Source organism: Annulohypoxylon truncatum (assembly GCF_022578515.1).
Source record: "Annulohypoxylon truncatum strain CBS 140777 unplaced genomic scaffold F4807scaffold_8, whole genome shotgun sequence".
NCBI classification, from domain to species: domain Eukaryota; kingdom Fungi; phylum Ascomycota; class Sordariomycetes; order Xylariales; family Hypoxylaceae; genus Annulohypoxylon; species Annulohypoxylon truncatum.
The window spans coordinates 897,823-918,320 of record NW_025953794.1 but is presented as its reverse complement, the minus strand read 5'-3'; the positions used below and the strand labels follow the sequence as shown (position 1 = coordinate 918,320).

Genomic DNA, 20,498 nt, shown 5'->3' with positions numbered 1-20,498 from the left:
ATTTAAGCATAATCAATGATATTATGTCAGCTACTAACCTCTTCTAGTTGAACACCCGGTGTCTAGGCGGTGAGTTTCCTTGAAGGGGTTAGGGATATTAAAACATTGCTGCACGGGATTTTGAAATAGCTCCTCCACCACTCACAATACGATATCCAGGTCGAACGATATACACAATACATACACAATGCATACACATCATTGTACCAATTCAATCAGCAGAAACACGAAATGACATCAAGCTTAAGTCAGCTAGGTACCTATCAAACCACTCTGTGCCGGCATAAGCCTTCGGCGCGTCCCGTGAAAGACAGGGCGATACTATGGGGCTGAGGTCAGCTTGAGGTAGAGTAGCATCAGTTGCGCGCAGGGCTTAGTGATTGGTCTGGCCCCATTTAGAACACAGGGGATGGATGGGCTCGGATGACGACACTAAATTTTCGCCTCTCAATTGTTCTCTATTAATACTATCGGGTTCATCTCATCGTCAGCCCTATAACTTACCTAGTTGAGCGGAAGTAGCGGCATGTTGAAACTTCAGTTAAGACGAATACGAATACGAATGCCGTCGTAACACGTTATACGCAATCACAACGAGCACACCGTTCCTCTTATCGCCAAGACTCGCTCCACATGGTGGCCTGGAGTACCCGTTGCGCATCTTGTCGGCAGAGGAAGATAAAAGTAGGTCTTCTGGCATCGATTTGGCTTTTCCTAACTCTTGGTAGTGTGATCGGCAGTGGCCGACCTGTGGACAATGTCAGAAGGCCAAACAGCAATGCTCAGGACCACCGGATAGGGTGAAGTTTGTCGCGGAGAACGTTGCGGAGGGTTCTTCGCAGGCGGTCGTGGTCCATCGCTTCGGATCACGTCCTAATCCAAATTTCCAAGCCCTTCCAAGAAGAACACAGCCAATAATACCTCATTCGGTGCCGTCAAGTCATCCAACTTTGGTCGGCGGGGAACTTGCTTCTCTACTAACATCTCAGGCGAAGACTTTCGGGTTCTCCAGCTTTGCACACGTCCTACAACAAGTTCCGGCTATGCTCGATGGCTCTCAAGCTTTGACCAGCGCCGTGTCTTGCCTCTCCGACGCGCGAAGGCGCCAATCCATGTCCCCGAAGCCTGACAGGAAACTTGATCTCAAATTGTACTGCTCCGCATTACGTAATCTGAGATTTTCCCTCCAGGATGCCAACGAGCTGAATCGGTTGGAAACTTTGTTAGCAACTTTGGTCATGTGGAGAGTCGAGGTCGGAATGTTCTTGAACATGATGCACTGCGGTCCTTGTTGCTAACTTTGCCATAGGCCACGATCGCTACGACAGTGGAATTGCCATACTTACTTGTGACTTGGTCGGTTCACTTGACCGGGGCCGCATACCTCCTAGAGCGTCTCGGGCCGGAGGCAGCTAAGAACGAGCTCGTGTTCTCCGTGATTCTTGAAAGCCTTTCCGAATTAGTAAGCCCCATGACAACTTCTATTCCATCAAAAGCTAACACTACCAGTCGTCTCACTATTATGCCCGTAACCAATGGTTTTTTATGGGGTCTCCGCAATGGCAGCGAATCTTCCTCGAGAACCGCGATGTCTCTGTCGCTGATAGGTTATTGTTTAAGGTGTACAGTCAAATGTCGGTGTTCCCGGATGTGATGAGAGACCTACGAAGATACCATCTGGGGCAAGTAGGCTACGAGCATATTCACTCGAGAATAATCTCAATGCATGTCGTATTCGACACCATCGAAGGTCCTTTGCAGACCATTCTAGAGGATCAATCGGTCGTCACTAGGAGAGCTGCTTGTTCTCCAGTGTCTCCCGTCGAGGAAGTTTACGACACCGAGAACAGCGACGTTCCTCGGGCTTGTTGTTTATACGCGCTAGCTAAAATTGTGGCGAACAATATGTTAGCGTCGCTAGATGGGTCGTCGCCCAGGTTTGAGGAGGAAAATTACTTACACAGCAGGAGAATATGGATGTTCCACGAGCAAGCTATGCAAGTGGGCTCATTTGGCATGCACTACTATCCAACCGCTCTCCTTCTGACCTACGGCAGTGCCAAGTCTAAGGAAACGGAAGAGTGGATCGTAGATTTGCTGAACTTACTTCAGGAGAGAAACCCAGCTACAGACATTATGTGGACGAGAGAGGAGATTTTTCAAAGATGTTACGCCACAAGTGGGAACATCTGGCCATCTTTACCGCCTGATCAGTTTTTACTCCCAACAGGGCCATCATAGTATACGAAACGCGCAGCTCGTGATGGGCATTGTCGGTTAAGAGTCTGTTAAGATGAAGGAGTAGGACTTTATAACGAAATGAAACCCAAACAACCCGGCAGTTTGCATAGGGCCTGAACATCACTAATGAGATGGGTTGTTCATATTGAAAAGGCTGGTCTGTCCAATAATGTAAAAGAACATTTATTTCAGCCGCAAGTCCTACTATGAAAGGATTACCTAAATTAGAGTCTTTGATGCGACCTAATCAGTTAGCGTAGCATTACACAGCCCTATGATCAGCCCAGCCTACCCCGGGCTACACAACGTGAAGGACCGCTTGGCTGGATCGCAGGATGATCCTAGTTAGGCGCTCTATACGAATTTTGCATCACGGCAAGACAGACTCATACATTACTAAAGTATATAAGGGACATATCCTCACGATAGTCAACATGTCAACTTTTCAGCATCAGTCATCATCTCTCATTCCAATCTCATCAATCTACAAAAACCCAAACCCAACTCAAACCATTAGTGATATTCATCTCATCCACGACCTAATCCTAAAATAAGAAACCGACAATGGCTCCCCTCAGCAAAACCGCCCTCCTCAGCTCCCTCGTAGCAGCCAGCGCTCTAGCCACATCCCCCGCGCAAATCCAAGCGCGCGACTCGAGCAACTGCCCCGGCGTGACGTTCAACCGCAACGGGCTAAGCGGATGCTGCGTCGGCGGCACAATCGACAGCCCGTACCTATCCGTGTGCAAGGGGTGGCCGATCTGCGAGGGCCCGACGACGACGACGTGGACCGCGACGCCGATCAGCTGCGCCACCATCGTGACCGACGGCGCGAACTACGACGCTGCCATATCGAGCGCGCGCGCTAGTCTGCTGGCTAGCGGGACGCATCTCGTTACCGCGTTGGATGGCGTGACTGCGGCGGCGGGTGGGAGTACTGGTACTGCTACTGCTGCGACCGCGTCTCCTGGAGGCAGTGGCTCGGGGACTGGGGCTGGCGCTACTGCGACGGGGTCCAGCGGAGCGGCTGCTACGAGTGAAAGTGCGGCGGGTGCGGAGACGGGTTCTGGGTCCGGATCCTCGACTACGACTAGTTCTGGGGCGGCGGCGTCCACGTCCGAGGGTGCGGCGGCGGAGGTGGTGGTGGCGCGGTGGGGGGTTGCGGGCGGTGCGGTTGTGGCTTTTGTTGCTGCTTTGCTTTGAGTTGAGGGGAGGGGAGGGGAGGGGAGGCGGATGGGTTTTATCTACCTAGGCATGTATTAGATTTCGCGTCAATAGACGGGCTTTGAGGGGATCTACCAACTGTGTCAATTCAGCCGGCGATGGTGTGTTATTGTTTGTGTTTGTTTGAATAAAAGCTGTGGATTTTCTCTAAACGAATATGATGATTTCTTGTCACTTGATATGGCATCTTTGGTTCAATATGAACGTATCATGAAGTTCCTCAAAGGTTTCCTTCAGAGCTAGATGATTTGCTTTAACCTGAGTACCTCTACCTACTAGTATATGACCCAGGTAGGTATTTACCTACGCACATTTTTGGGTACCTAGTTTGGAGTATTGATCTGGGCCTAGAGGAAGTACTGCAAACAGACGAGAAATGACTGTGCAAGCTACCTAGTAGCATAGCCTCCTACTACCACCGTGCTATAGCAATCCTGCGAAAAGTGTATGGGGATAGAAATTATTTAGTTGCTAACGGGAATGCGGCTGGTGTACGAAACATCTGAGTGAGGTGTTGATAAAATGGCGCTCCAGGAGGCTGAGTGAGACCAGTTTGCTACTTATGCCGCCACTCATCTATCTCCCAGAAGCCGCCCTCATCTTCTAGCGACATGTCTTCCTCCTCTATGAACTCAGCCGTGTCCTTCTCCTCCTGCGCTAACAGCTGCTTTACATCGTCGTCGAGCACGTAGTCGGGACGGTCGTTGTCTTCACCTTCCCCAGCCTCGGACATGGCAACCAGAGATTCGCGGAGCAGAGCGGTGTTCACTATGCTGTGCGCGTTTTCGTTAAGAGTATCCCACGACAACCATTCGTTGGCTTCCTTCGCTAGCTTCAGGGTTGGCCGCTCGCTTATGACGATCACATGTATACCGTGCTTCGTCCTTGCTCTTTTGACCATTTTGCAAAAGTCAGAGTCGTCCGAAATGACAATCAGGGTGAGGTTGGTGAGGTTATTATGCTTCTGGAGTAGTCCAAAACGGCCTTTGAGTTCATTGTCGGCCGCTTGAGATGCCTTGCTGACTACTCGAACTCGAACGCCGGCTCTGTTCAGACTTCTGTAGAGTTTGTGCTTCTTCTCGGGAGCCTTCACCTCTATGTGGGCTTCGTTGCGCCTCATGAGGTTTTTGCCATTCTTGGCGAGCCACTTCTCCCTTTTTTTACCCTTCAACATATTAAGCCGGGTCAATTTCTTCTTACGCTCCCGCTCGTGAAGCATTTTATAATGCTTTTCCATTTTTTTGATTGTTTTGAACTTATTTCCGCAATAAGGACATCTGTATGGCTCGGTGCGTTTGATCTCCCCTCGCTCTTCAGCGGCTGCAATTCTGTTCCGTTCTGCTCTTAATTCCTTCGCGGCTGGCGAGAGGCGTATGAAGGCGTGGTAATTTGCCATAGCCGAAAACTCGATGATCTTACCCCGCTCAGAAGCCAAAGCGCGGATCGCCGCTGCGACATTCTCGGGCAAGGCATAGGGCTGTTTATTATCGAGATCCCAAAGGATGGCCACTGTTTTGTCGTTCGTCGCTTTTGCCTCGCTATCACCCCCTGAGGCTGTTGGCACCGCGGGAGAGTCTTCCGTCTTCCCTACCGAAGAAGTATCCGTCCCAACCGTCTCTTCTGGAGGCTGTGCTATGGTCGACATAGTACATCCTTCCAGTTTTAAGTATGCACGGTGACCTAATGCAGGTCGGGCAGGAGATTGATATGTTGATTGGAATTGTGCAAGCTCATGATTACGAAGATGTCTTATGAGCCGGGGGAGCAATGGACGTAACTTACTAGTCAACATTTAAATAAATATGAATTGAATTCTGGAGAATGGGGGATTTTACCAGGGTAGGTATCTGTTAAGATCCGATTGCATAAGAGAACGTGTTGTTGCTTAAGTGAACTCAACTTGAGGTCGACAGAGAAGTCGCATTTATCATTTATTAAAAGTTTTACATTCCTCACCTATCTGCCAGCTGTGGCAACGCTGTCGAGTTACTACTACTTAGGTGTCACTGGAGCCTGCCAGCTGCCAGTAGAGGGTGGCGCTAAACCTGAATTAATGCTAGGCCGAGGTTGAGCCGGAAGCGACTGGGTACTTAGTAAGCAATGGAGTTAGGTCATCCCCAGAGGCCCAAGAGTTTTTAGAACTTAATAAAGACAACCACTTTTATCCTCCTTCAGAAACTAGCTTGATGAGACTCGCAGAATACCCGCAGAATACCCGCACTCCAATGCAGGAGTATCAAACTCCATCTCGAGAGAAGTCGTTTTATTGAGCGAAGTCTCTATGTAGACGGGGGGATAGTAACGACGTTGTTGCGCAAGGAGCTCGAAGTTTTCGTCTAACCAAGGGGCTAAAGTATACATATAGGAAAAGCCCTTTGTCTACTCTGCTTCCATGCTAGCCGCCAACAAACCGTTCCAAGACCTCACACAGTCTCCCGTGGGCCTAACTCCCGTCCCATTACACCGCTAATTACTAGCTCTTTAACAGACTAGACATTTCGCATACATGTAATTCTTTTACTGAGTGACTTTATCGTAGGCCAACTTGAACAAATCTATCGTAGTAGTCTGAAGTGGTCATAACTACCAATTTTTCATCTTCTGAGAATCTGGAAGCCGTGGACTTGCCCATTTGCAAATATCGTCTATGCATCTCTTCATCGCCTACTAAGTGATATACAGAGGCTAAAGCAAATTCAGTGCGGCAGAGTGAGCCAGGATGGCATTCGCAACAGGTCAGGATTGCGAGTGATTGCTCGTAGAATGGGCTATATACACAGCGATTAGCGAGGTTATATGGGCCGTTGATGGGAAATGGTGACTCACATTGATGAATTATAATCACACTCCATGGCCATGACATCTCCAATTTTATGAAGTGTGAAGGCTGTAACCTGATGTAGCGGCATGGATTCTTTCCGCCTGTCAAGGCACTCTTGCAAGGCATCAAGGGCGGCAGAATTATTTCCTTTTCGGATATGGATATTGGCAAGGTCAAAGTAGCATCTAAATCAAGTGAGAACCTATCTTTGGAACTGGATAAGTCGGATACTTACATAGCTACTTGTTCACTTGATACTCCTCTTTTTGCTTTTGCGGCATCTAATGCCTCGTTGTTGGCCGAGAAGGCTTCATCAACTCTCCCTAGTACGAGTAGAAAAAGACATATATTTCTTAAATAGACATCCATGTTAGGTTTCATGTCATCTCTCTGCCTTAACTGGACCAAAATCTCATATGCCTCTTCAGCACGTCCAGACGCCAATAGAGAAACTGCGAGGTTTCCTTCTGCAGCGGCAATCCATTTGTCGTCTTCCAAGGTCGAAGTACGTCTGTTATTTATTCGAATGTTCAATAGTACCTTTTGAGATAGAAACATGCCAAAGTCATGACCGGGTTATTCTCTTTCTATCGTTGCCAAGACGTTGCAATGATGACTGACCATATCCTGAACAAACCACATGGAATATCCAGGATGGGACTTATGTTTCAGGGCCGAGTCACAAATATCGATAGCTTGTTCTGCCATCTGTCTGGCTGCCTGGTACCGCCCTAATAAGTACCAATTCAACCAATTGGTCTTGCAGACCTACTAATAAGTTGCCAGAAACGCCTCCATGATCAATTCAGGTCAATAGGTCCGGAGGTCCGGGAGCAATGTGGCGGGGGATCGATTAGTGTTGGGGTTTTACATCACGGAAAGGTCATATTCACAGATAGCACCGGCTCTCGCGATGGTCCCAAGGGGAAAGAACCTGACACGAGCACAACCTATACGCTCTGTTCAATATCGAAATCCTTCATTGCAGCGGCTGTTGGAATTTTGATCGACCGGGGAAAGTGCAACTGGACTGATCCAGTTGGTCCTCATCTCCCAGAATTTGATCCCAAAGACGACGTTCGCGTTGCCACGGAAGCGACGTTTAAGGACTTTTTGCGCCACTCTGGGGGACTGGCTAACCCAGTTGTTACGCTCCTCGGCCCTAAAGGTAAGGTTTTGGTCCCTCAAGAGGACTTCATCAATGTTCTCAACGATACGCCAACCGGAAATGAACGTTTCGGTTCATACTACAACAGAACTTGGGAATATAGCAATGTGTCTCATGGCCTTGTGGCGCTCGCCATTGAGCGTATAAGCGGCAAGCGTTATGCTGACTTCATATCCGAAGAAATCTTAAAGCCACTTGGGATGAACGACACGGTAGTTTATAAGTCTGGCCTTTCCCCGGATGCTAACATCGCTCACTCATATGTTCGACTTTCCAACGATGACTGGTGGAAGCAGCCTGATCATGAATGGACAAACGAACAGAATACCCCTGTTCTAGCTATGGTTGGAATACGCAGTTCGATCAAGGATGTGCTTACCTGGTGTGCTGCCACACTAGATGCTCTGGAAGAGAAGATATCATGCAAAACCTGGAGCACTACAACACGGATATGTACAGTTACCAACCTATCAACCGGGATGATTGGCTGAAATCAGGATGGTTGGACTGGGATTACTTTATGGTGGGAATACTGCATTTCCAAAGAGACATGAATGGTCGAGTAGACGGTGTCACCTGGGTGTGAGAAAGAGGGTGTGACGCTGCTTTCTTCAAGAAAGCATGTGCCTAAGCATACCACGCTTAATTAAAACAACCTCACCGAATCGGAGCATGATATGATTTGTTTCCTGTGCCCCATGCTTCCACCTGTATACCTACCATTAGTCTATACTTACCTGCAACATTAGGTTAGTGTGACAAGGAGCAAATGCTTGGAACATAAGTTCAATTCAATATAATAATTCTCTAAGGGGTCTTAGGTCCTTGATCTCTTCTCCTTCTTCGAAGAGGATCGTCCTGACTATTTGAGTTCAATCTGCCATACCTAAGATCCGATCTTCGGCGCTCTAAGCGCCCATAAACATTCTGTTGGTTGATCGTGCATATGTGTAATAACCTGATGACTATTCCTGATATCCAATAGATAAATCGTTCCAACCCAACAGTCTTGTATTCTATGTGTGTTGGAGGCGTGGCACCTATCGCCGTGTGACAGTTAGCATTAGGTCGATACCTACCTAGCCACGAGCCTCTATTTATACAGCCTCATCCTCCCTAGTATTTCCCGTTCACTTGAATTCAAGATCGTTAACTATCTACTCTCCAAAGCAAAAGTCCTTGGTACCCATACCTAGCAAGCTCAATCACGAGATCACCGCCTACGACGTCGGCTGCCGAGGAGAACAGAACGAGACATTTGATTCAAGGACAAGCCGATCCAGGAATGATGGTAAGCATATGAAATGATCGATTAAAATACCCTAAGCCTGCCTACGATATGAATGGGGGGATAATACCTCTGACAAATCCTCTAGGATCCAGGGCGACCTAAGAGGGACAATCAGGAAACAAAGGCAGATCTAAATGAATCATCGACAGGCGGCGGAGGCACCAGTGGAGGCGGTGGAAGTAGGGGCGGCACATCTGGCGGTGACGATCCCAAAAAGGACAAAAAGTAGGTAGTCGTCAAATGATGGAAGGCGGCGGCACAAGCAACTTGGGCGTATGAGTACCTAGATAACGCAAAGGATTAGAGCATTTCTGATTTCTGCATTTCCTCGACTACCTACCCGACTACCTATCTAGGTAGGTCGGTAGATATGTGTTGTCATAACAGCATTTTAAAACTACCTACAGGAGGTGCCATAACAGATTGGGCATATTGGGTACGTGGGTTGTGTTTTCCATATAGTGAGGGAAAGTTGTATCTCCGTATCTAGCATCCCGAATTCGATGCGGCAGAGGTTCCTTGTATCTCACATATATCACATTACCCTATATACAGTTATAATATATACAACCTCAAGCCAATCCTGCATTTTCTAGAACTGCGCGTTCTTGCATGGAATTTTGCACTTTGTGGAATTCATCACTTACCTATCACATATCATAGTTGGATCCACTGAGGCTCAACTTGCTGCACAGATAAGGCCCACTTCGTTGCTTCATGCAGCTCCAGAAATGCAGTTTGTGGAGATCGACGACAGGTGTGAAACTTTCGCGTTGCAATAATAGGGGCTAAAAACTCCGCCCCATACCTGTGGCGTATATGTATCTATAGCCTACCTACGTACCACTACTCCCTAGAGTTTTAACCTTCTAATCTAACCAATATGACACTCATAGCCTGCGTCTATTTTAACACTTCTGATCACTGATCAAATTAGAAGATTCTTCACCAAGTACTATGAAAATATTATATGAGTAATATGATTAGGTAGGTTTTTTGTTAATTGGCGAGTTTTATTGAAGTGGCTGTAACATTGGAAGCTGACAGCGCCACTAGACTAGCGCGGGTATGCGCCGCTCAGGAGCTCGACGGGCGTTCCAGTAAAATAAACCAATGCAATCATGCCCAACACTGTTAGGATAATCTGATAACTCTTTCAACATACCTATCAACCGAATAAGCATATAATAAGAGTGTGCATGTATGGATGCCTCAGATAGCTTAGACGACGATGTTATCGAGATTATTGTACCAGAAACATGGTACGCGGATTCTGGCAACAAGCCTGAGATATTGGCGGCTACAGATGACAGCACTGAAGTTTGCCAAAGGTGCCATTGGGATCAACGACCCTCGAGTCTATTCCCTACACGTCGAGATGAGATGATAAATGGCTTCGACGCGCAACAGGTAACAAGAACCGAAAAGTGCATAAGATGTCGAATTCTCAAACTTTGGTTGGAATCTTTGGGCCCAGACTATCAATCGCCCGACATAATAATAATCCAAGGGACTGGCTTTAGTATATCGAAGCGCCCATATGACGACTACGAGGATTTCGACATCTTTGTCGCGGACGCTAGTAATGGACCCCCTTCATGGTTACCGCGAGGGAATACGTCGTGGTCATCTCACAGCTCCTCCACCGAATCTTTCGAATGGACACGACGCGAGATAGACAAGTGCATCGACTCTCACGCATGTTGTCGCTCTCTAGGAAATTCTTTCATGCCAACCCGGTTGATCAATATTTGTCCTCGGAACATAGCCGGCGACGTCTTTCTTCAGGATGGGTCTTCGGTCCCTCGTGGCTCAAGATATTGCGCCCTTAGTTACTGCTGGGGTGATATCAGGCCAGATTGTCTCACGACCAAAGCCACACTTGCGCAGCGTCAATCTAACATACCTTGGTCAACCCTGCCCCAAACCTTCCAAGACGCTATCTACTGGGCGCGATCAGCCGGAGTGGATTACCTCTGGATTGACAGTGTCTGCATCTTACAAGGCGACCGAGACGATTGGATCCGGGAATCTGGAAAAATGTTCCAGGTTTACCAAAACTCTTATGTGACGATTGTGGCTGCTTTTGGCAAGGATCCAACATCTGGGCTTTTTTCGGCTTATCCAGACGAACCGAAGCCGAAGCCACTCGCAACTCTACGACGTGCGAGTGCAGGGTCGAGTTGGCCATTATACATGAGAAAAGCGCAGCACTATCATTTCTACGACTGGGAGGACTACGAGACGCGAGAGGCGCTGCCGCTACTGAAACGCGCATGGTGTTATCAAGAGCGGCTCATCTCTCCTAGGATTCTCTTGTACACTCCTACCGAAGTCGCTTTCCAGTGCTTCAAAACAGTATCGTGTGAATGCGGACGAGATGGCGTAGCATGCAATAGGATGAACTTCGCCGCGAAACACAAGTTCCCGGTTCCCGGGAAGCAGCCGTTGACCCACGCGGGGCCGGCGATGGACTGGTGGATCGTAATCGGCACATACGCCAACATGGACCTCACGGTGAAAAGCGACCGCCTCCCCGCCGTAGCGGGTATAGCCGAGCACTTCCAGAAGTCGAGGCCGCTAGAGAAATACCTTGCTGGTCTCTGGTCCGGCAACCTCTTGCGAGATCTACTATGGGAGGTTCTCGAGGTAACCGCAGACCCCGCAGCCAAGACTCTGACCGCGGGCGTGCCGAGCTGGTCCTGGGCTTCCGGTTCTGGCACGCGAGACGTACTGGTCTACACGGAACAGCTCCGCTACCTCGCAGAAGTCCGGGAGGCGGAGTGTAGATACGCGAGCGACAACCAGTTCGGCGTGCTGACGGGGAGCAAATTAGTCCTCCGCGGTCGCCTGTGGAAAGTCTCGGCTCTGTGCCGAAAGGGTGGTCCTCTCTGGATGCTGAGCCGGAGGGCAGTTTTCAAGTTCGAGTCATCGAACGAGATGCGTGGGAGCTTACATCTCGACTCCGGTATCGCCAAGCGAAATTGGTCCGTGGTCCGAGGATTACACCTGCTCGAGATCGCCCAGAGGCCTAAAAGCGACGGGGATGCGTTAGATACCTTATACCTTATACTAAAGTCGGCGCGCACTTCGGGAAATTCGTATGTTCGAGTTGGAGTGTTCGAGCAAGAACACAACGCCCTGGGGAAACTAGATCGTGACAAGTGGGATAATTTAGGGTTATGGGGTATATATGAGATTAATTAAGTGCCTGAGATTTAACTCGAGTTAATCCACCGAGGCTCGACTTGATGCACACATTGAAGTAAGGGCCACATCGTTACTTCATGCAGTTAAAAAGTCGAAATGCAGTTTGTGGGGATCGATGAGAAGAAAAGAGCCTAGCCCGTCAGCCACATTTGATTACTTAATGAAAACGAATCCAAGCCACAAACGTATGGCATATAAGTGGGTCAACGAAGGTAGTGCAGTTACGTAATATATCAAGTGCAGTGATCTGGCCGATTCGTCAAACTTTGAAAGTAAACGAATATTTCCAAGTACATAATTTTATCTACAACCCCGACTAGTAGGCAGCAAGATTGAACCCCCGCCTAGGCAGAAGCCCTTTAATCCCTAATGCCTAATTTTTACAGCGAGCTCAACTGATCATTTCATGTTCGCTTTGTGCACCTTTTCAGCGTCCTCGGACGACCGCAATCTCTTCCATCAAACACTACGCCCCTTGATCCAGCGCCGACATGTGACAATCATTACAGGTAACTTCCTTCGGAATTGACGTGGGATTAAAACTTAAACACAACGATACCATATCGCTTGGTTGAGGAATATGGATTCCGAAGAGTCAGCATCCAGCCAAATGAGGCAGCCGAGCTCACATGCTAAGACGGATCATGGAGACACTCAGAGTATCTCGTCTAGTGGACAGACCAAATCTATATCCGCCTCTCGAGACTCTTCAAGTAGGGATAGTGTGGAGGATCATCGTAATATGATAATTGCTAGTTTACTTGAAGACTACATCCGCACTCGTGCTGCCGAGGTCCTCAATGCAGCTAATCCGGGTAAGAACTACACTAGACAGTCGCCAGAGATCCAGCCGTTGGTCCGACAGCTCTTTGCAGAGGCGAGTCACAAGCTTTCAGAAAATGGAATACTAGCGGAGTCTGCTACTACCGATGGTGGTCTAGGAATTCGACGTCAATATCTGTCGGCAGTGGACAACATAATGGCGAATTCCCAAACCCTCGCTTCAAGTGTATCCAGTCCGGTGCACGGCTTGGTATCTCAAGCATCCCAGCTAGCTCTTGTTCCGCACCTTTCTCAATTGGATCTCCAGTCGGAGCCCCAACAGAGTCATTACCGGTCCTCTTTCCGTGAGCTTGCCCTTCTCGGAAAAGGTGGCTTCGGAAAGGTTTATCGGTGCTTCAACCCACTAGATCAGAAGACATACGCAGTGAAGAAGATTCAATTATCCCCGAAGCTAGGGAAGAGGTTTCGTGATGGGAGACTTGAAGAGCTTCAGCATATCCTGCGTGAAGTCCAAGCTCTAGCTACCCTAGATCATCCCAATATCGTCCGGTATCACGCTACCTGGCTTGAGGATCCCCATCAGTTTCCCTCTCCCTTAATTATGGACTCACGCAGTAAGTCTTTCTCCTTTGCATTCCTTCCATCTCCCTAGGTTTGTCACCTAGATATGCGCCCGTTGGAAACATGCTTACAACAGCCCCGACACAACACTGGTCTCCTATAACCAGTCCTGTGCGGCAGTTAAGCCACCAGAGCTTGTGTGCAAATTAAGGACAATGCCTATTATTCTTGGAAGCGCCTTGAACTAAAGACACACTATGGGTATTAGCTATTAGGGGAATACGAACTGCTGACTCGAGCCACCAGATTCTAATTCAAGGCCCCGTTCAAGTCGACATCAACAGCTATTGCTGAGTAATCACCCCTTTTCTCAGGAAACCGAGGGTGAACCAGAACCCGAACCCTCCCTTAGCGGTGGAGTAATCTTCGAGGCAGATACGTTGTCTCTTCCCGACAAAGAGTCAGTTCACCAGCCCCAATGGTTTGAAAAGACCGCTTCTAGTCATAGCCCCGTCGAGAGCCCGAGTTTGTCAAGCACCAGCGACATCTTCACAGACGGTAAGGGCCATCTAGAAAACAGCAGTCAAAGACATCAAACCTTTGATGCAACTGGCCACACGTTATACATCCAGATGTCGCTATATCCTATGACGCTGGCCCAGTATATCTCCTTCTCATCCAATGATACCAATATACCCAAACACTGCTTTCACTTAATTCCTAGTCTTCGACTACTTCATTCTATACACTCAGGCCTGCGATACATTCACTCTAAAGGCTTCCTGCACAGAGATATCAAACCAGGCAACATCTTCCTCTCGTTAACTGAGGAAGAGTTACAAGGTGGATCATTCAATCTTTCGTGCAATTCCTGTCAGAAGAAGACGGGCGAAGTGTCACCACGCTGGATCAATGCTCGAATCGGTGATTTTGGGCTGGTCGCCCAACTAGCACGCGGCGAATTGCCCCTGTCACCTTATGAGGGCGACAATAGCACGCCAACGTCTGATAAACGTCCTGTCGGCACCACGAACTACCGACCACCTCCTTTCAAAGGCGCTGATGACGAGAAAGTTGACATTTTCGCACTCGGTGTCGTGTTCGTCGAAATGCTATGCCGCTGCAGCACGGCGATGGAACGCGCCGAGATGTTTAAGGGGTTGCAGCTTGGCTGCGTGCCGTCAAGCCTCGAAGAGAGCTTGGAAGGCGAAGGCCACCCCGCTAAAGTCGTGAACGAAGTGGTCTCGCTTGCCAAGGCGATGGTCGACCCTGATCCAAAGAAAAGATGGTCCAGTTCTCAGGTGGATAGGGCTATCGAAAAAGTCCTAAGCAGATGCAGTAGTTCATAGTTACCTACACCTGTCGCACACCTGCATATGACAGTCTGCAGGCAAGGTTAGTTACAGTTCGATATTTTAAGGTTGGCATTGCAAAAGTCTTTCTTCCACAGCGGACTTCGACCTTCTTTTATGGATGATCATAACTTACCTCAGAAACAAAAATACAAAGCTTGACTAAACCTTTCCACACTTTCCTTTACCATGGCTTTCTATGGATGGATTTATAGTGAAGGCGATTACTGATGTACAGCGCCGTTTGAGTAGATCCCGAGAACAGTATTGGTTCAAACAATGGCGTGTTTACAGTTTCATTCAAACTCCATACCTACCAGGTAGGCATCCATATGTAGAAGATTCCTTAGGCAGCCTGGTGACTGAGAAAGTGGATGTATATTAGGAATCGAGTTCATATGGCTGGAGCTCCAACTCTTGACCTATAAATAACACCCAAATGCATACCTCGACCTTGGGACAGAATGTTAGCTCCACATTTCGCAGTAGAACTTTCGACATACTGCGCATTAGCTTCCCTTGCTTTAATTCTCGTGCTCCTTATCCTTCTTTTCGTACTCACAGTTGCTCGGACAATGCCATCCACCAAAGATTCAGTTAAAATCAAGCTAAATCCTGCTATGGATGCACCAGAACGAAGCGAAAAGGAGCTCCAGGTCTCTATTAAGTAAGTAATAATCTGAATTATACAGTTATGACCTGAGAGGCTCAAATAACTTGTTCAAATTTCATATACTAATAGCATCGTCCAAAGTCTTGTAGTAAATGATAAGTACGCCGATGTTCGAATAACGTGCCAAGACAAAGTATGGAAAGTTCACCGGATTGTTCTATTGCAAACAGGTAGTCCATGGTTTGATAAGGCCCTTAATGGCAAATTCATTGTACGTATATGAGGTCTCACGAGTTTGAGTCTCTTTTTGTTGATAATAACATACTCCCTTTTCTAACCTATAAAGGAATCCAGCGGCAATATCGATTTTCAAGAATGGAGCCCTGACGAAATCCACAAATTCATAGCTTACGTCTATGGGAAAAGTTCGTAACTCAATTTTCACAGATTCACACCTCCCCCTATTTTTATTTCCTAAGTGGATACTTACTCATACCAGATATTTCTGCTGGCAACTACGACTTTGTCGATTTGATGAAGCTCTGGGAGATGGGAGATTACTTCCTAATCCCTGCCATGTGCCAGAAGTTACCAGAGAAGTTGCAGGAAGCTCTTGAGAACGCTTCTCTTACTGTGCTACGTTTATATCCAAATGAGGGTAATATTAAGAACTACGCGGCCAAGATGACTAAAGGGGAATGCGAAAAGCAGATAATGGAAATAGCGACACAATTTCGGAAGGCAGTTTCTTACGTATATGAGAAGGCCAAACCTGACGTCCTCAAATCCCAGCTAGCCAAATGCTATTTACAAGGCATATTTCGATGTCATGCAGACTCGCGGTGGGGGATAAAATCACTTATAGAAAACGAAGCACCCGAGTTCGCTGTTGAAGTCTTGCGCCAAATAAGTAGCGTTGGAGAGGAAACTAGGCTCTTAGTAATTCCCCGGAGTTGCTCTTTATGCCATAAGACCGTCTCGAGACCTCCAAAACTCACTCGGAACAAATGGTACCTATTTCCATGTGTCAGAGAAAACTCGACAAGTAGAGAGGTTGTGGGTGGCTGGGATATTAGGGTTGATATTATGTGCCTGAGCTGTATGTCTGATGTAATCGATACCGATGAGATAATCTCGAAGGGGAAGAAGTCATCAAGCAATCACAGCAGTTGAGACATAATAGAGATAATAGACTCTATAATTGGCAATAATTTCTATGTACCTGTTAAACGTAAATCATATCTAACTTGGTAAAAACTCACGAAAGTCCCGTACGTAACTTTAGCGACCCAGCACCGTATAAGACAATTTAGCATAACCTTTCGGTACTCCTTATAAATGAGTAAACCTTCGTCTTCATCTCCATCTTCGCCTATAGGTATAAATACATATGATAGTTTGTAACTAGGTGAGCATTAGTAGCTGATATTGGAAAGTACTAAGGTCCAATAGCCATAATAAGGTATGAAAAGTGGCTCGGGGTCGTACAACAATGCGATACAGACTTGAAGGCTTCTAGGTTAGGTATAATGTAGCAATAATTGCTAACATCTCCTTGTTTGATCCATCATAATTCTGGGAAGCCACTACGAAACGCGGGAGACAACCTATCTATGGGAACAGGGCAAGCTGTGTGTCTCTTATAAGCTGTAGCTGTCAGGTCTGCACTAGGATTTTCTTTGTGGTGTTTACAGCCTCCTAGTTATGCTATGGAAAGGTGCCAACAGGGCTTTTCTATTGTCTCCTTTGTGTAAATTCTTTCCGTCGCTGAATTTATGTGATGTTCAAAAACCCCCGAGTAAAGGATTCATCCATGGTTACCATTTTCTATAGAGGCTAACAACGTTATTTTACGCAAAGTATCACTGTTCGGTTACAGTGAGCATATCACATCACACCCCCTTTATTGAAAACATATGCAGATTATGAACATCCCTGTTGTTATATCACAATATTTACCTTCTACCGTGTATATATATCCGCTAGATTGCGGACATATTAGATTTCTAGCCAGCATCCTTCCAACATATCTCTCTCGCCTACATCTTTTATCGACAACTTTCAACTAATCTAAATCCAATTCAAATTTTACTTAATCTTTATCTCAAATATCTCTCAAAATGGGGCGTGGATCTTACGACACCACTGGGACTAAGCCCAAGCCCAAGCCTAACCCGAAGCCTAAGCAGAGCTTCGACTTCGAAGTCGAAGCCTCCTTATTCTGTGACATGGCTCACGGACGGGAAGGCTTTTTAGCGGGTCTAGGCCGCGCTGCCCTCTATGGGCATAGCGCCGGAGATGACTCCGTCTAAGAGAATGACTATGAAAGGGCTTCGGCCCTACTTCATTAATCTTCTCCCTCTTTGGATTTTCTCTTTGCATTAAGGGAAGAGTTGGCTGAGATTCGTCTGCTGGCAGATGGTCTTACGGAAATGTCCAGTCACTGTTCGGAACACATTAATCATCAACTACGCTCGTATTCACCGCTGTAGTCCAGTTGATTGGTTAGCAGTGTGCTTCTAAGGGGTTCATACCCCTTTATTCAATTTCCTTTGTTTAGGTTGGGAATTGGCGCAAATGACTATTTTACTTAGATTGAGATTTGTATTGAAATATAATCAATTAATTAAGCTAAGTTTATTAACAAATGTGTACACTATAATTTGATTGCATGGTCCTTTGCAGTGATCAATTTCTAAGGTAATATGCTACTCAGAAATAGATAACCCCTGAGACCGCCATCACAGTAAGAGATCATTTCTTTGATTTCATGCCACGGACTAGCCACAGGACCTGCAATAGACCACAAGTTGTCCGACTTGTAAGTTCTCGTCCTTTGGTGGTTTGGCTCAATTAGCAGGTGAGAATCACCCAGCATAGGGCTCAGTCCCTACATCCTGACATTCATCAGAAGATATCTCAAAAATGATAAGCTACATTATGTCTAACACGCCAATGGCATAGGTATCTTCTACATGGTTTCTCAGAGACAAGCTATCGACGGAAATCTTTCTTGATTTATCATGCGCATTAAGCCTTCGCGCGGCAAAAGAATGCTACAGGTAGGTAGGGTAACATTGTTTCCAACATTCGTCGAGTATAAGGTCAACCTTAATTCATATCAGTTCTTCTCAGTTACCTTGACATCAGTAGGGTTATAGAGTGGAGTTGAATGCTAAATTTGCTTGGCATACCCAAATATTGGCCTAAAGGCACCACCTATACAAGGGCTAACTGTCCTCCCTGAAACGCCACTTTGGGCCCATTCTCCCTAATACCCAGAGCGTGGGAAGAGTCAGACAATGAACAACGGCGAATATAACAAAGCACCACCCTGGGCCTAGCGCCCGAATCATAGGTTCTAGCACCGCTAGGCCTACCGCTGCAAATTCGCACCTAATGAGATTATTCGCAGCTTGGGCTGAGGACGACCGATTTGGATGTAAGTCCACTAGGAGCGTATTGAGTGACTGTAAATGTTAGAAAATCAAAAAGATTAATTATGTGTTGTGTACAAGAAAGAAGAGAGGCCTCACCGTGAAAAGAGGCTGCATGGTAAAACCAATAAAAAATTGAAGAACTAGGGGTAGAGCCATATGCTGCGATGATTAGCAACTAACTTCCTACTTTACAACTTGGATAAGAAAACCTACAGCCTTTAGTTGAAGACTCCATCCGTATCCAGCAACCAGGGGTGCGCAAAAAGCTATATGATACTTATTTGTTCGCAGCCGTATATACTCGATTGGAATCTTAGAGACATTATCCCCTCGTAACTGATCAACATGCATTCCCCTGGCCTCTGCAGTTTTTCGATAATCCCTATCGATTATTTTCCCTGTCTCCGTTTAGTCATTTATCATAGTTAGTATTTTATATAGATAATGGAGTATTACCAGCGACGAAAGCAGAAGTGGCACATGCGACTCCAAAAGGTAGATATGAAAGACCTGCTACCAGTCCAGTGATGCTGTATGTTTCAACAAATACTGTAGATAATGAGGCCTGTAAACATGAATAAATAGTGTAGTAGATCCCATAACACAATACAGCTGCCAAAGTCGAACGGTTCTTCAGCAGAGAAAGGACGGAAAGGGGGTTAAGTAATCCTGTCCGGACCTTTTGATCCGGCCTTTGAATTGTATCCCGTTGCCTTAATGCACACAACAGAGTGATGGGAGGTAGATTGATCAACGGTGGCCAATAGCTGCCATTCCCAACGATGCTTCTGCATGTTTCTGGTAGGAGGAGGAGAATAAATATGAGCACTGTTGACGATGCAATCGTTAAAAACCAAAAAATGGAGGGCCAATTCCATCGAATGAGAAGCAACCCGCTAATTAAAGGGGCAATGCTTGGAGGTGTATTCAGACTAACAAGGATGGTTAGCATATGAGATACCCCTGAACCCGAAAACATTGCATACAATATAGAAACAAATCCGGTGTATCCTCCCCTATTAGCTGGTGTAGTTAAGTCGCCAATGATCCCATAAGCGATAGAGAATGTTCCTGGGAATGTTAGTATAGGCGCAAGCGGCGAGTTATATCTTATTATTACCAGATATTGCGGCGCTCTGTACCATACGCAAAACGAAGAGGCATGCAAAGGACCTTTGGATAGCTAAACCAACATTTACCGCCGCATATATGCAAAGACACACAATGATAACTGGACGACGGCCATATCTATCGGCGGCATCTCCAGTTATAGACGGGAAGATTCCAGAGGCTATCAGATACGAGGTTACCGTGAGGTTGATATTCTCGACTGAAACTTTGGTGTCCCTGGCTAAGAAGGGTATAGCTGGAAAGTAAACGAAACTACTGGCCGTAGAAAACCACCCAGCTAAAGATGCGATGAAGATAATCCATCTCTTTTGTCTAGGAGAAAAGGCAGAATAAGGCGGGGGTTGGGTGGGAACTGTCCTGGCCGCGATGGCCGAAATCGGCTTCTCACTATCATCAAGCTTAATGTTCATGAGTTGCTGGCCTTGGGGCTGGGGAGTTTCAGTGACTAACGATCTCATGTTATCTATCGTTGGATGTATAATGATGTTAGATTTGCAAACAGAAACAAGGGAGGTATTGAGGTTCTGTTTGTGGGTTGAGTATTGACTGGCATGTATCTACTCGAATTGGATTGTGGAAATGGGCACCAATCAGAGAAGAGATATAACCGCCTGTTCCGCTTATAAAATAAGATATTAATACCGGTATCATGTCGTGTGGCTG

General features: G+C 46.8%; 6 protein-coding genes across 6 annotated transcripts; 4 read left to right on the top strand and 2 right to left on the bottom strand.

Annotated features, from left to right (window-relative positions):
* The first annotated feature begins 75 nt into the window (after nucleotides 1-75).
* Nucleotides 76-2,523, top strand: F4807DRAFT_386807 (uncharacterized protein). The gene is made up of 4 exons (XM_047995845.1): nucleotides 76-684; nucleotides 729-1,253; nucleotides 1,310-1,462; nucleotides 1,510-2,523. Exons 1-4 carry the CDS (start codon nucleotides 634-636, stop codon nucleotides 2,239-2,241), a joined length of 1,461 nt encoding a protein of 486 aa, XP_047856580.1. The 5' UTR covers nucleotides 76-633; the 3' UTR covers nucleotides 2,242-2,523.
* On the top strand, nucleotides 2,524-3,732 carry F4807DRAFT_386800 (uncharacterized protein). The gene has a single exon (XM_047995844.1). The coding sequence runs from the start codon at nucleotides 2,806-2,808 to the stop codon at nucleotides 3,442-3,444; it is 639 nt and encodes a 212-aa protein (XP_047856579.1). The 5' UTR covers nucleotides 2,524-2,805; the 3' UTR covers nucleotides 3,445-3,732.
* Nucleotides 3,473-5,371, bottom strand: F4807DRAFT_386809 (uncharacterized protein). Its single transcript, XM_047995846.1, has one exon. It carries the CDS (start codon nucleotides 5,255-5,257, stop codon nucleotides 4,022-4,024), a length of 1,236 nt encoding a protein of 411 aa, XP_047856578.1. The 5' UTR covers nucleotides 5,258-5,371; the 3' UTR covers nucleotides 3,473-4,021.
* A 4,204-nt stretch (nucleotides 5,372-9,575) lies between these two features.
* Nucleotides 9,576-12,206, top strand: F4807DRAFT_386775 (heterokaryon incompatibility protein-domain-containing protein). The gene has a single exon (XM_047995843.1). It carries the CDS (start codon nucleotides 9,949-9,951, stop codon nucleotides 11,950-11,952), a length of 2,004 nt encoding a protein of 667 aa, XP_047856577.1. The 5' UTR covers nucleotides 9,576-9,948; the 3' UTR covers nucleotides 11,953-12,206.
* A 329-nt stretch (nucleotides 12,207-12,535) lies between these two features.
* F4807DRAFT_458256 (kinase-like domain-containing protein) lies at nucleotides 12,536-17,576 on the top strand (the record flags this gene model as incomplete). Its single annotated transcript, XM_048001177.1, has 5 exons — nucleotides 12,536-13,352; nucleotides 13,606-14,600; nucleotides 15,611-15,689; nucleotides 15,764-16,203; nucleotides 17,421-17,576. 5 exons carry the CDS (start codon nucleotides 12,536-12,538, stop codon nucleotides 17,574-17,576), a joined length of 2,487 nt encoding a protein of 828 aa, XP_047856576.1.
* A 285-nt stretch (nucleotides 17,577-17,861) lies between these two features.
* Nucleotides 17,862-20,429, bottom strand: F4807DRAFT_417414 (MFS general substrate transporter). The gene is made up of 7 exons (XM_047997235.1): nucleotides 19,825-20,429; nucleotides 19,691-19,775; nucleotides 19,161-19,636; nucleotides 18,918-19,102; nucleotides 18,801-18,863; nucleotides 18,459-18,734; nucleotides 17,862-18,374 (listed from the first exon to the last, which is right to left on the bottom strand). The coding sequence occupies exons 1-6, from the start codon at nucleotides 20,291-20,293 to the stop codon at nucleotides 18,495-18,497; spliced, it is 1,518 nt and encodes a 505-aa protein (XP_047856575.1). The 5' UTR covers nucleotides 20,294-20,429; the 3' UTR covers nucleotides 17,862-18,374; nucleotides 18,459-18,494.
* Between the last annotated feature and the right edge of the window lie 69 nt (nucleotides 20,430-20,498).

Coding starts and splice junctions, on each gene's coding strand:
- F4807DRAFT_386809 (XM_047995846.1), bottom strand. CDS start 5,257: ATGTTGACTAGTAAGTTACGTCCATTGCTCCCCCGGCTCATAAGACAT.
- F4807DRAFT_386807 (XM_047995845.1), top strand. CDS start 634: ATGGTGGCCTGGAGTACCCGTTGCGCATCTTGTCGGCAGAGGAAGATA. Junction 1,254..1,309: donor TGGTCATGTGGAGAGTCGAG/GTCGGAATGTTC, acceptor ACTTTGCCATAG/GCCACGATCGCTACGACAGT. Junction 1,463..1,509: donor TTGAAAGCCTTTCCGAATTA/GTAAGCCCCATG, acceptor TAACACTACCAG/TCGTCTCACTATTATGCCCG.
- F4807DRAFT_417414 (XM_047997235.1), bottom strand. CDS start 20,293: ATGAGATCGTTAGTCACTGAAACTCCCCAGCCCCAAGGCCAGCAACTC. Junction 19,103..19,160: donor CACTTCTGCTTTCGTCGCTG/GTAATACTCCAT, acceptor AAACGGAGACAG/GGAAAATAATCGATAGGGAT. Junction 18,735..18,800: donor CCATGCAGCCTCTTTTCACG/GTGAGGCCTCTC, acceptor TAACATTTACAG/TCACTCAATACGCTCCTAGT.
- F4807DRAFT_386775 (XM_047995843.1), top strand. CDS start 9,949: ATGGATGCCTCAGATAGCTTAGACGACGATGTTATCGAGATTATTGTA.
- F4807DRAFT_386800 (XM_047995844.1), top strand. CDS start 2,806: ATGGCTCCCCTCAGCAAAACCGCCCTCCTCAGCTCCCTCGTAGCAGCC.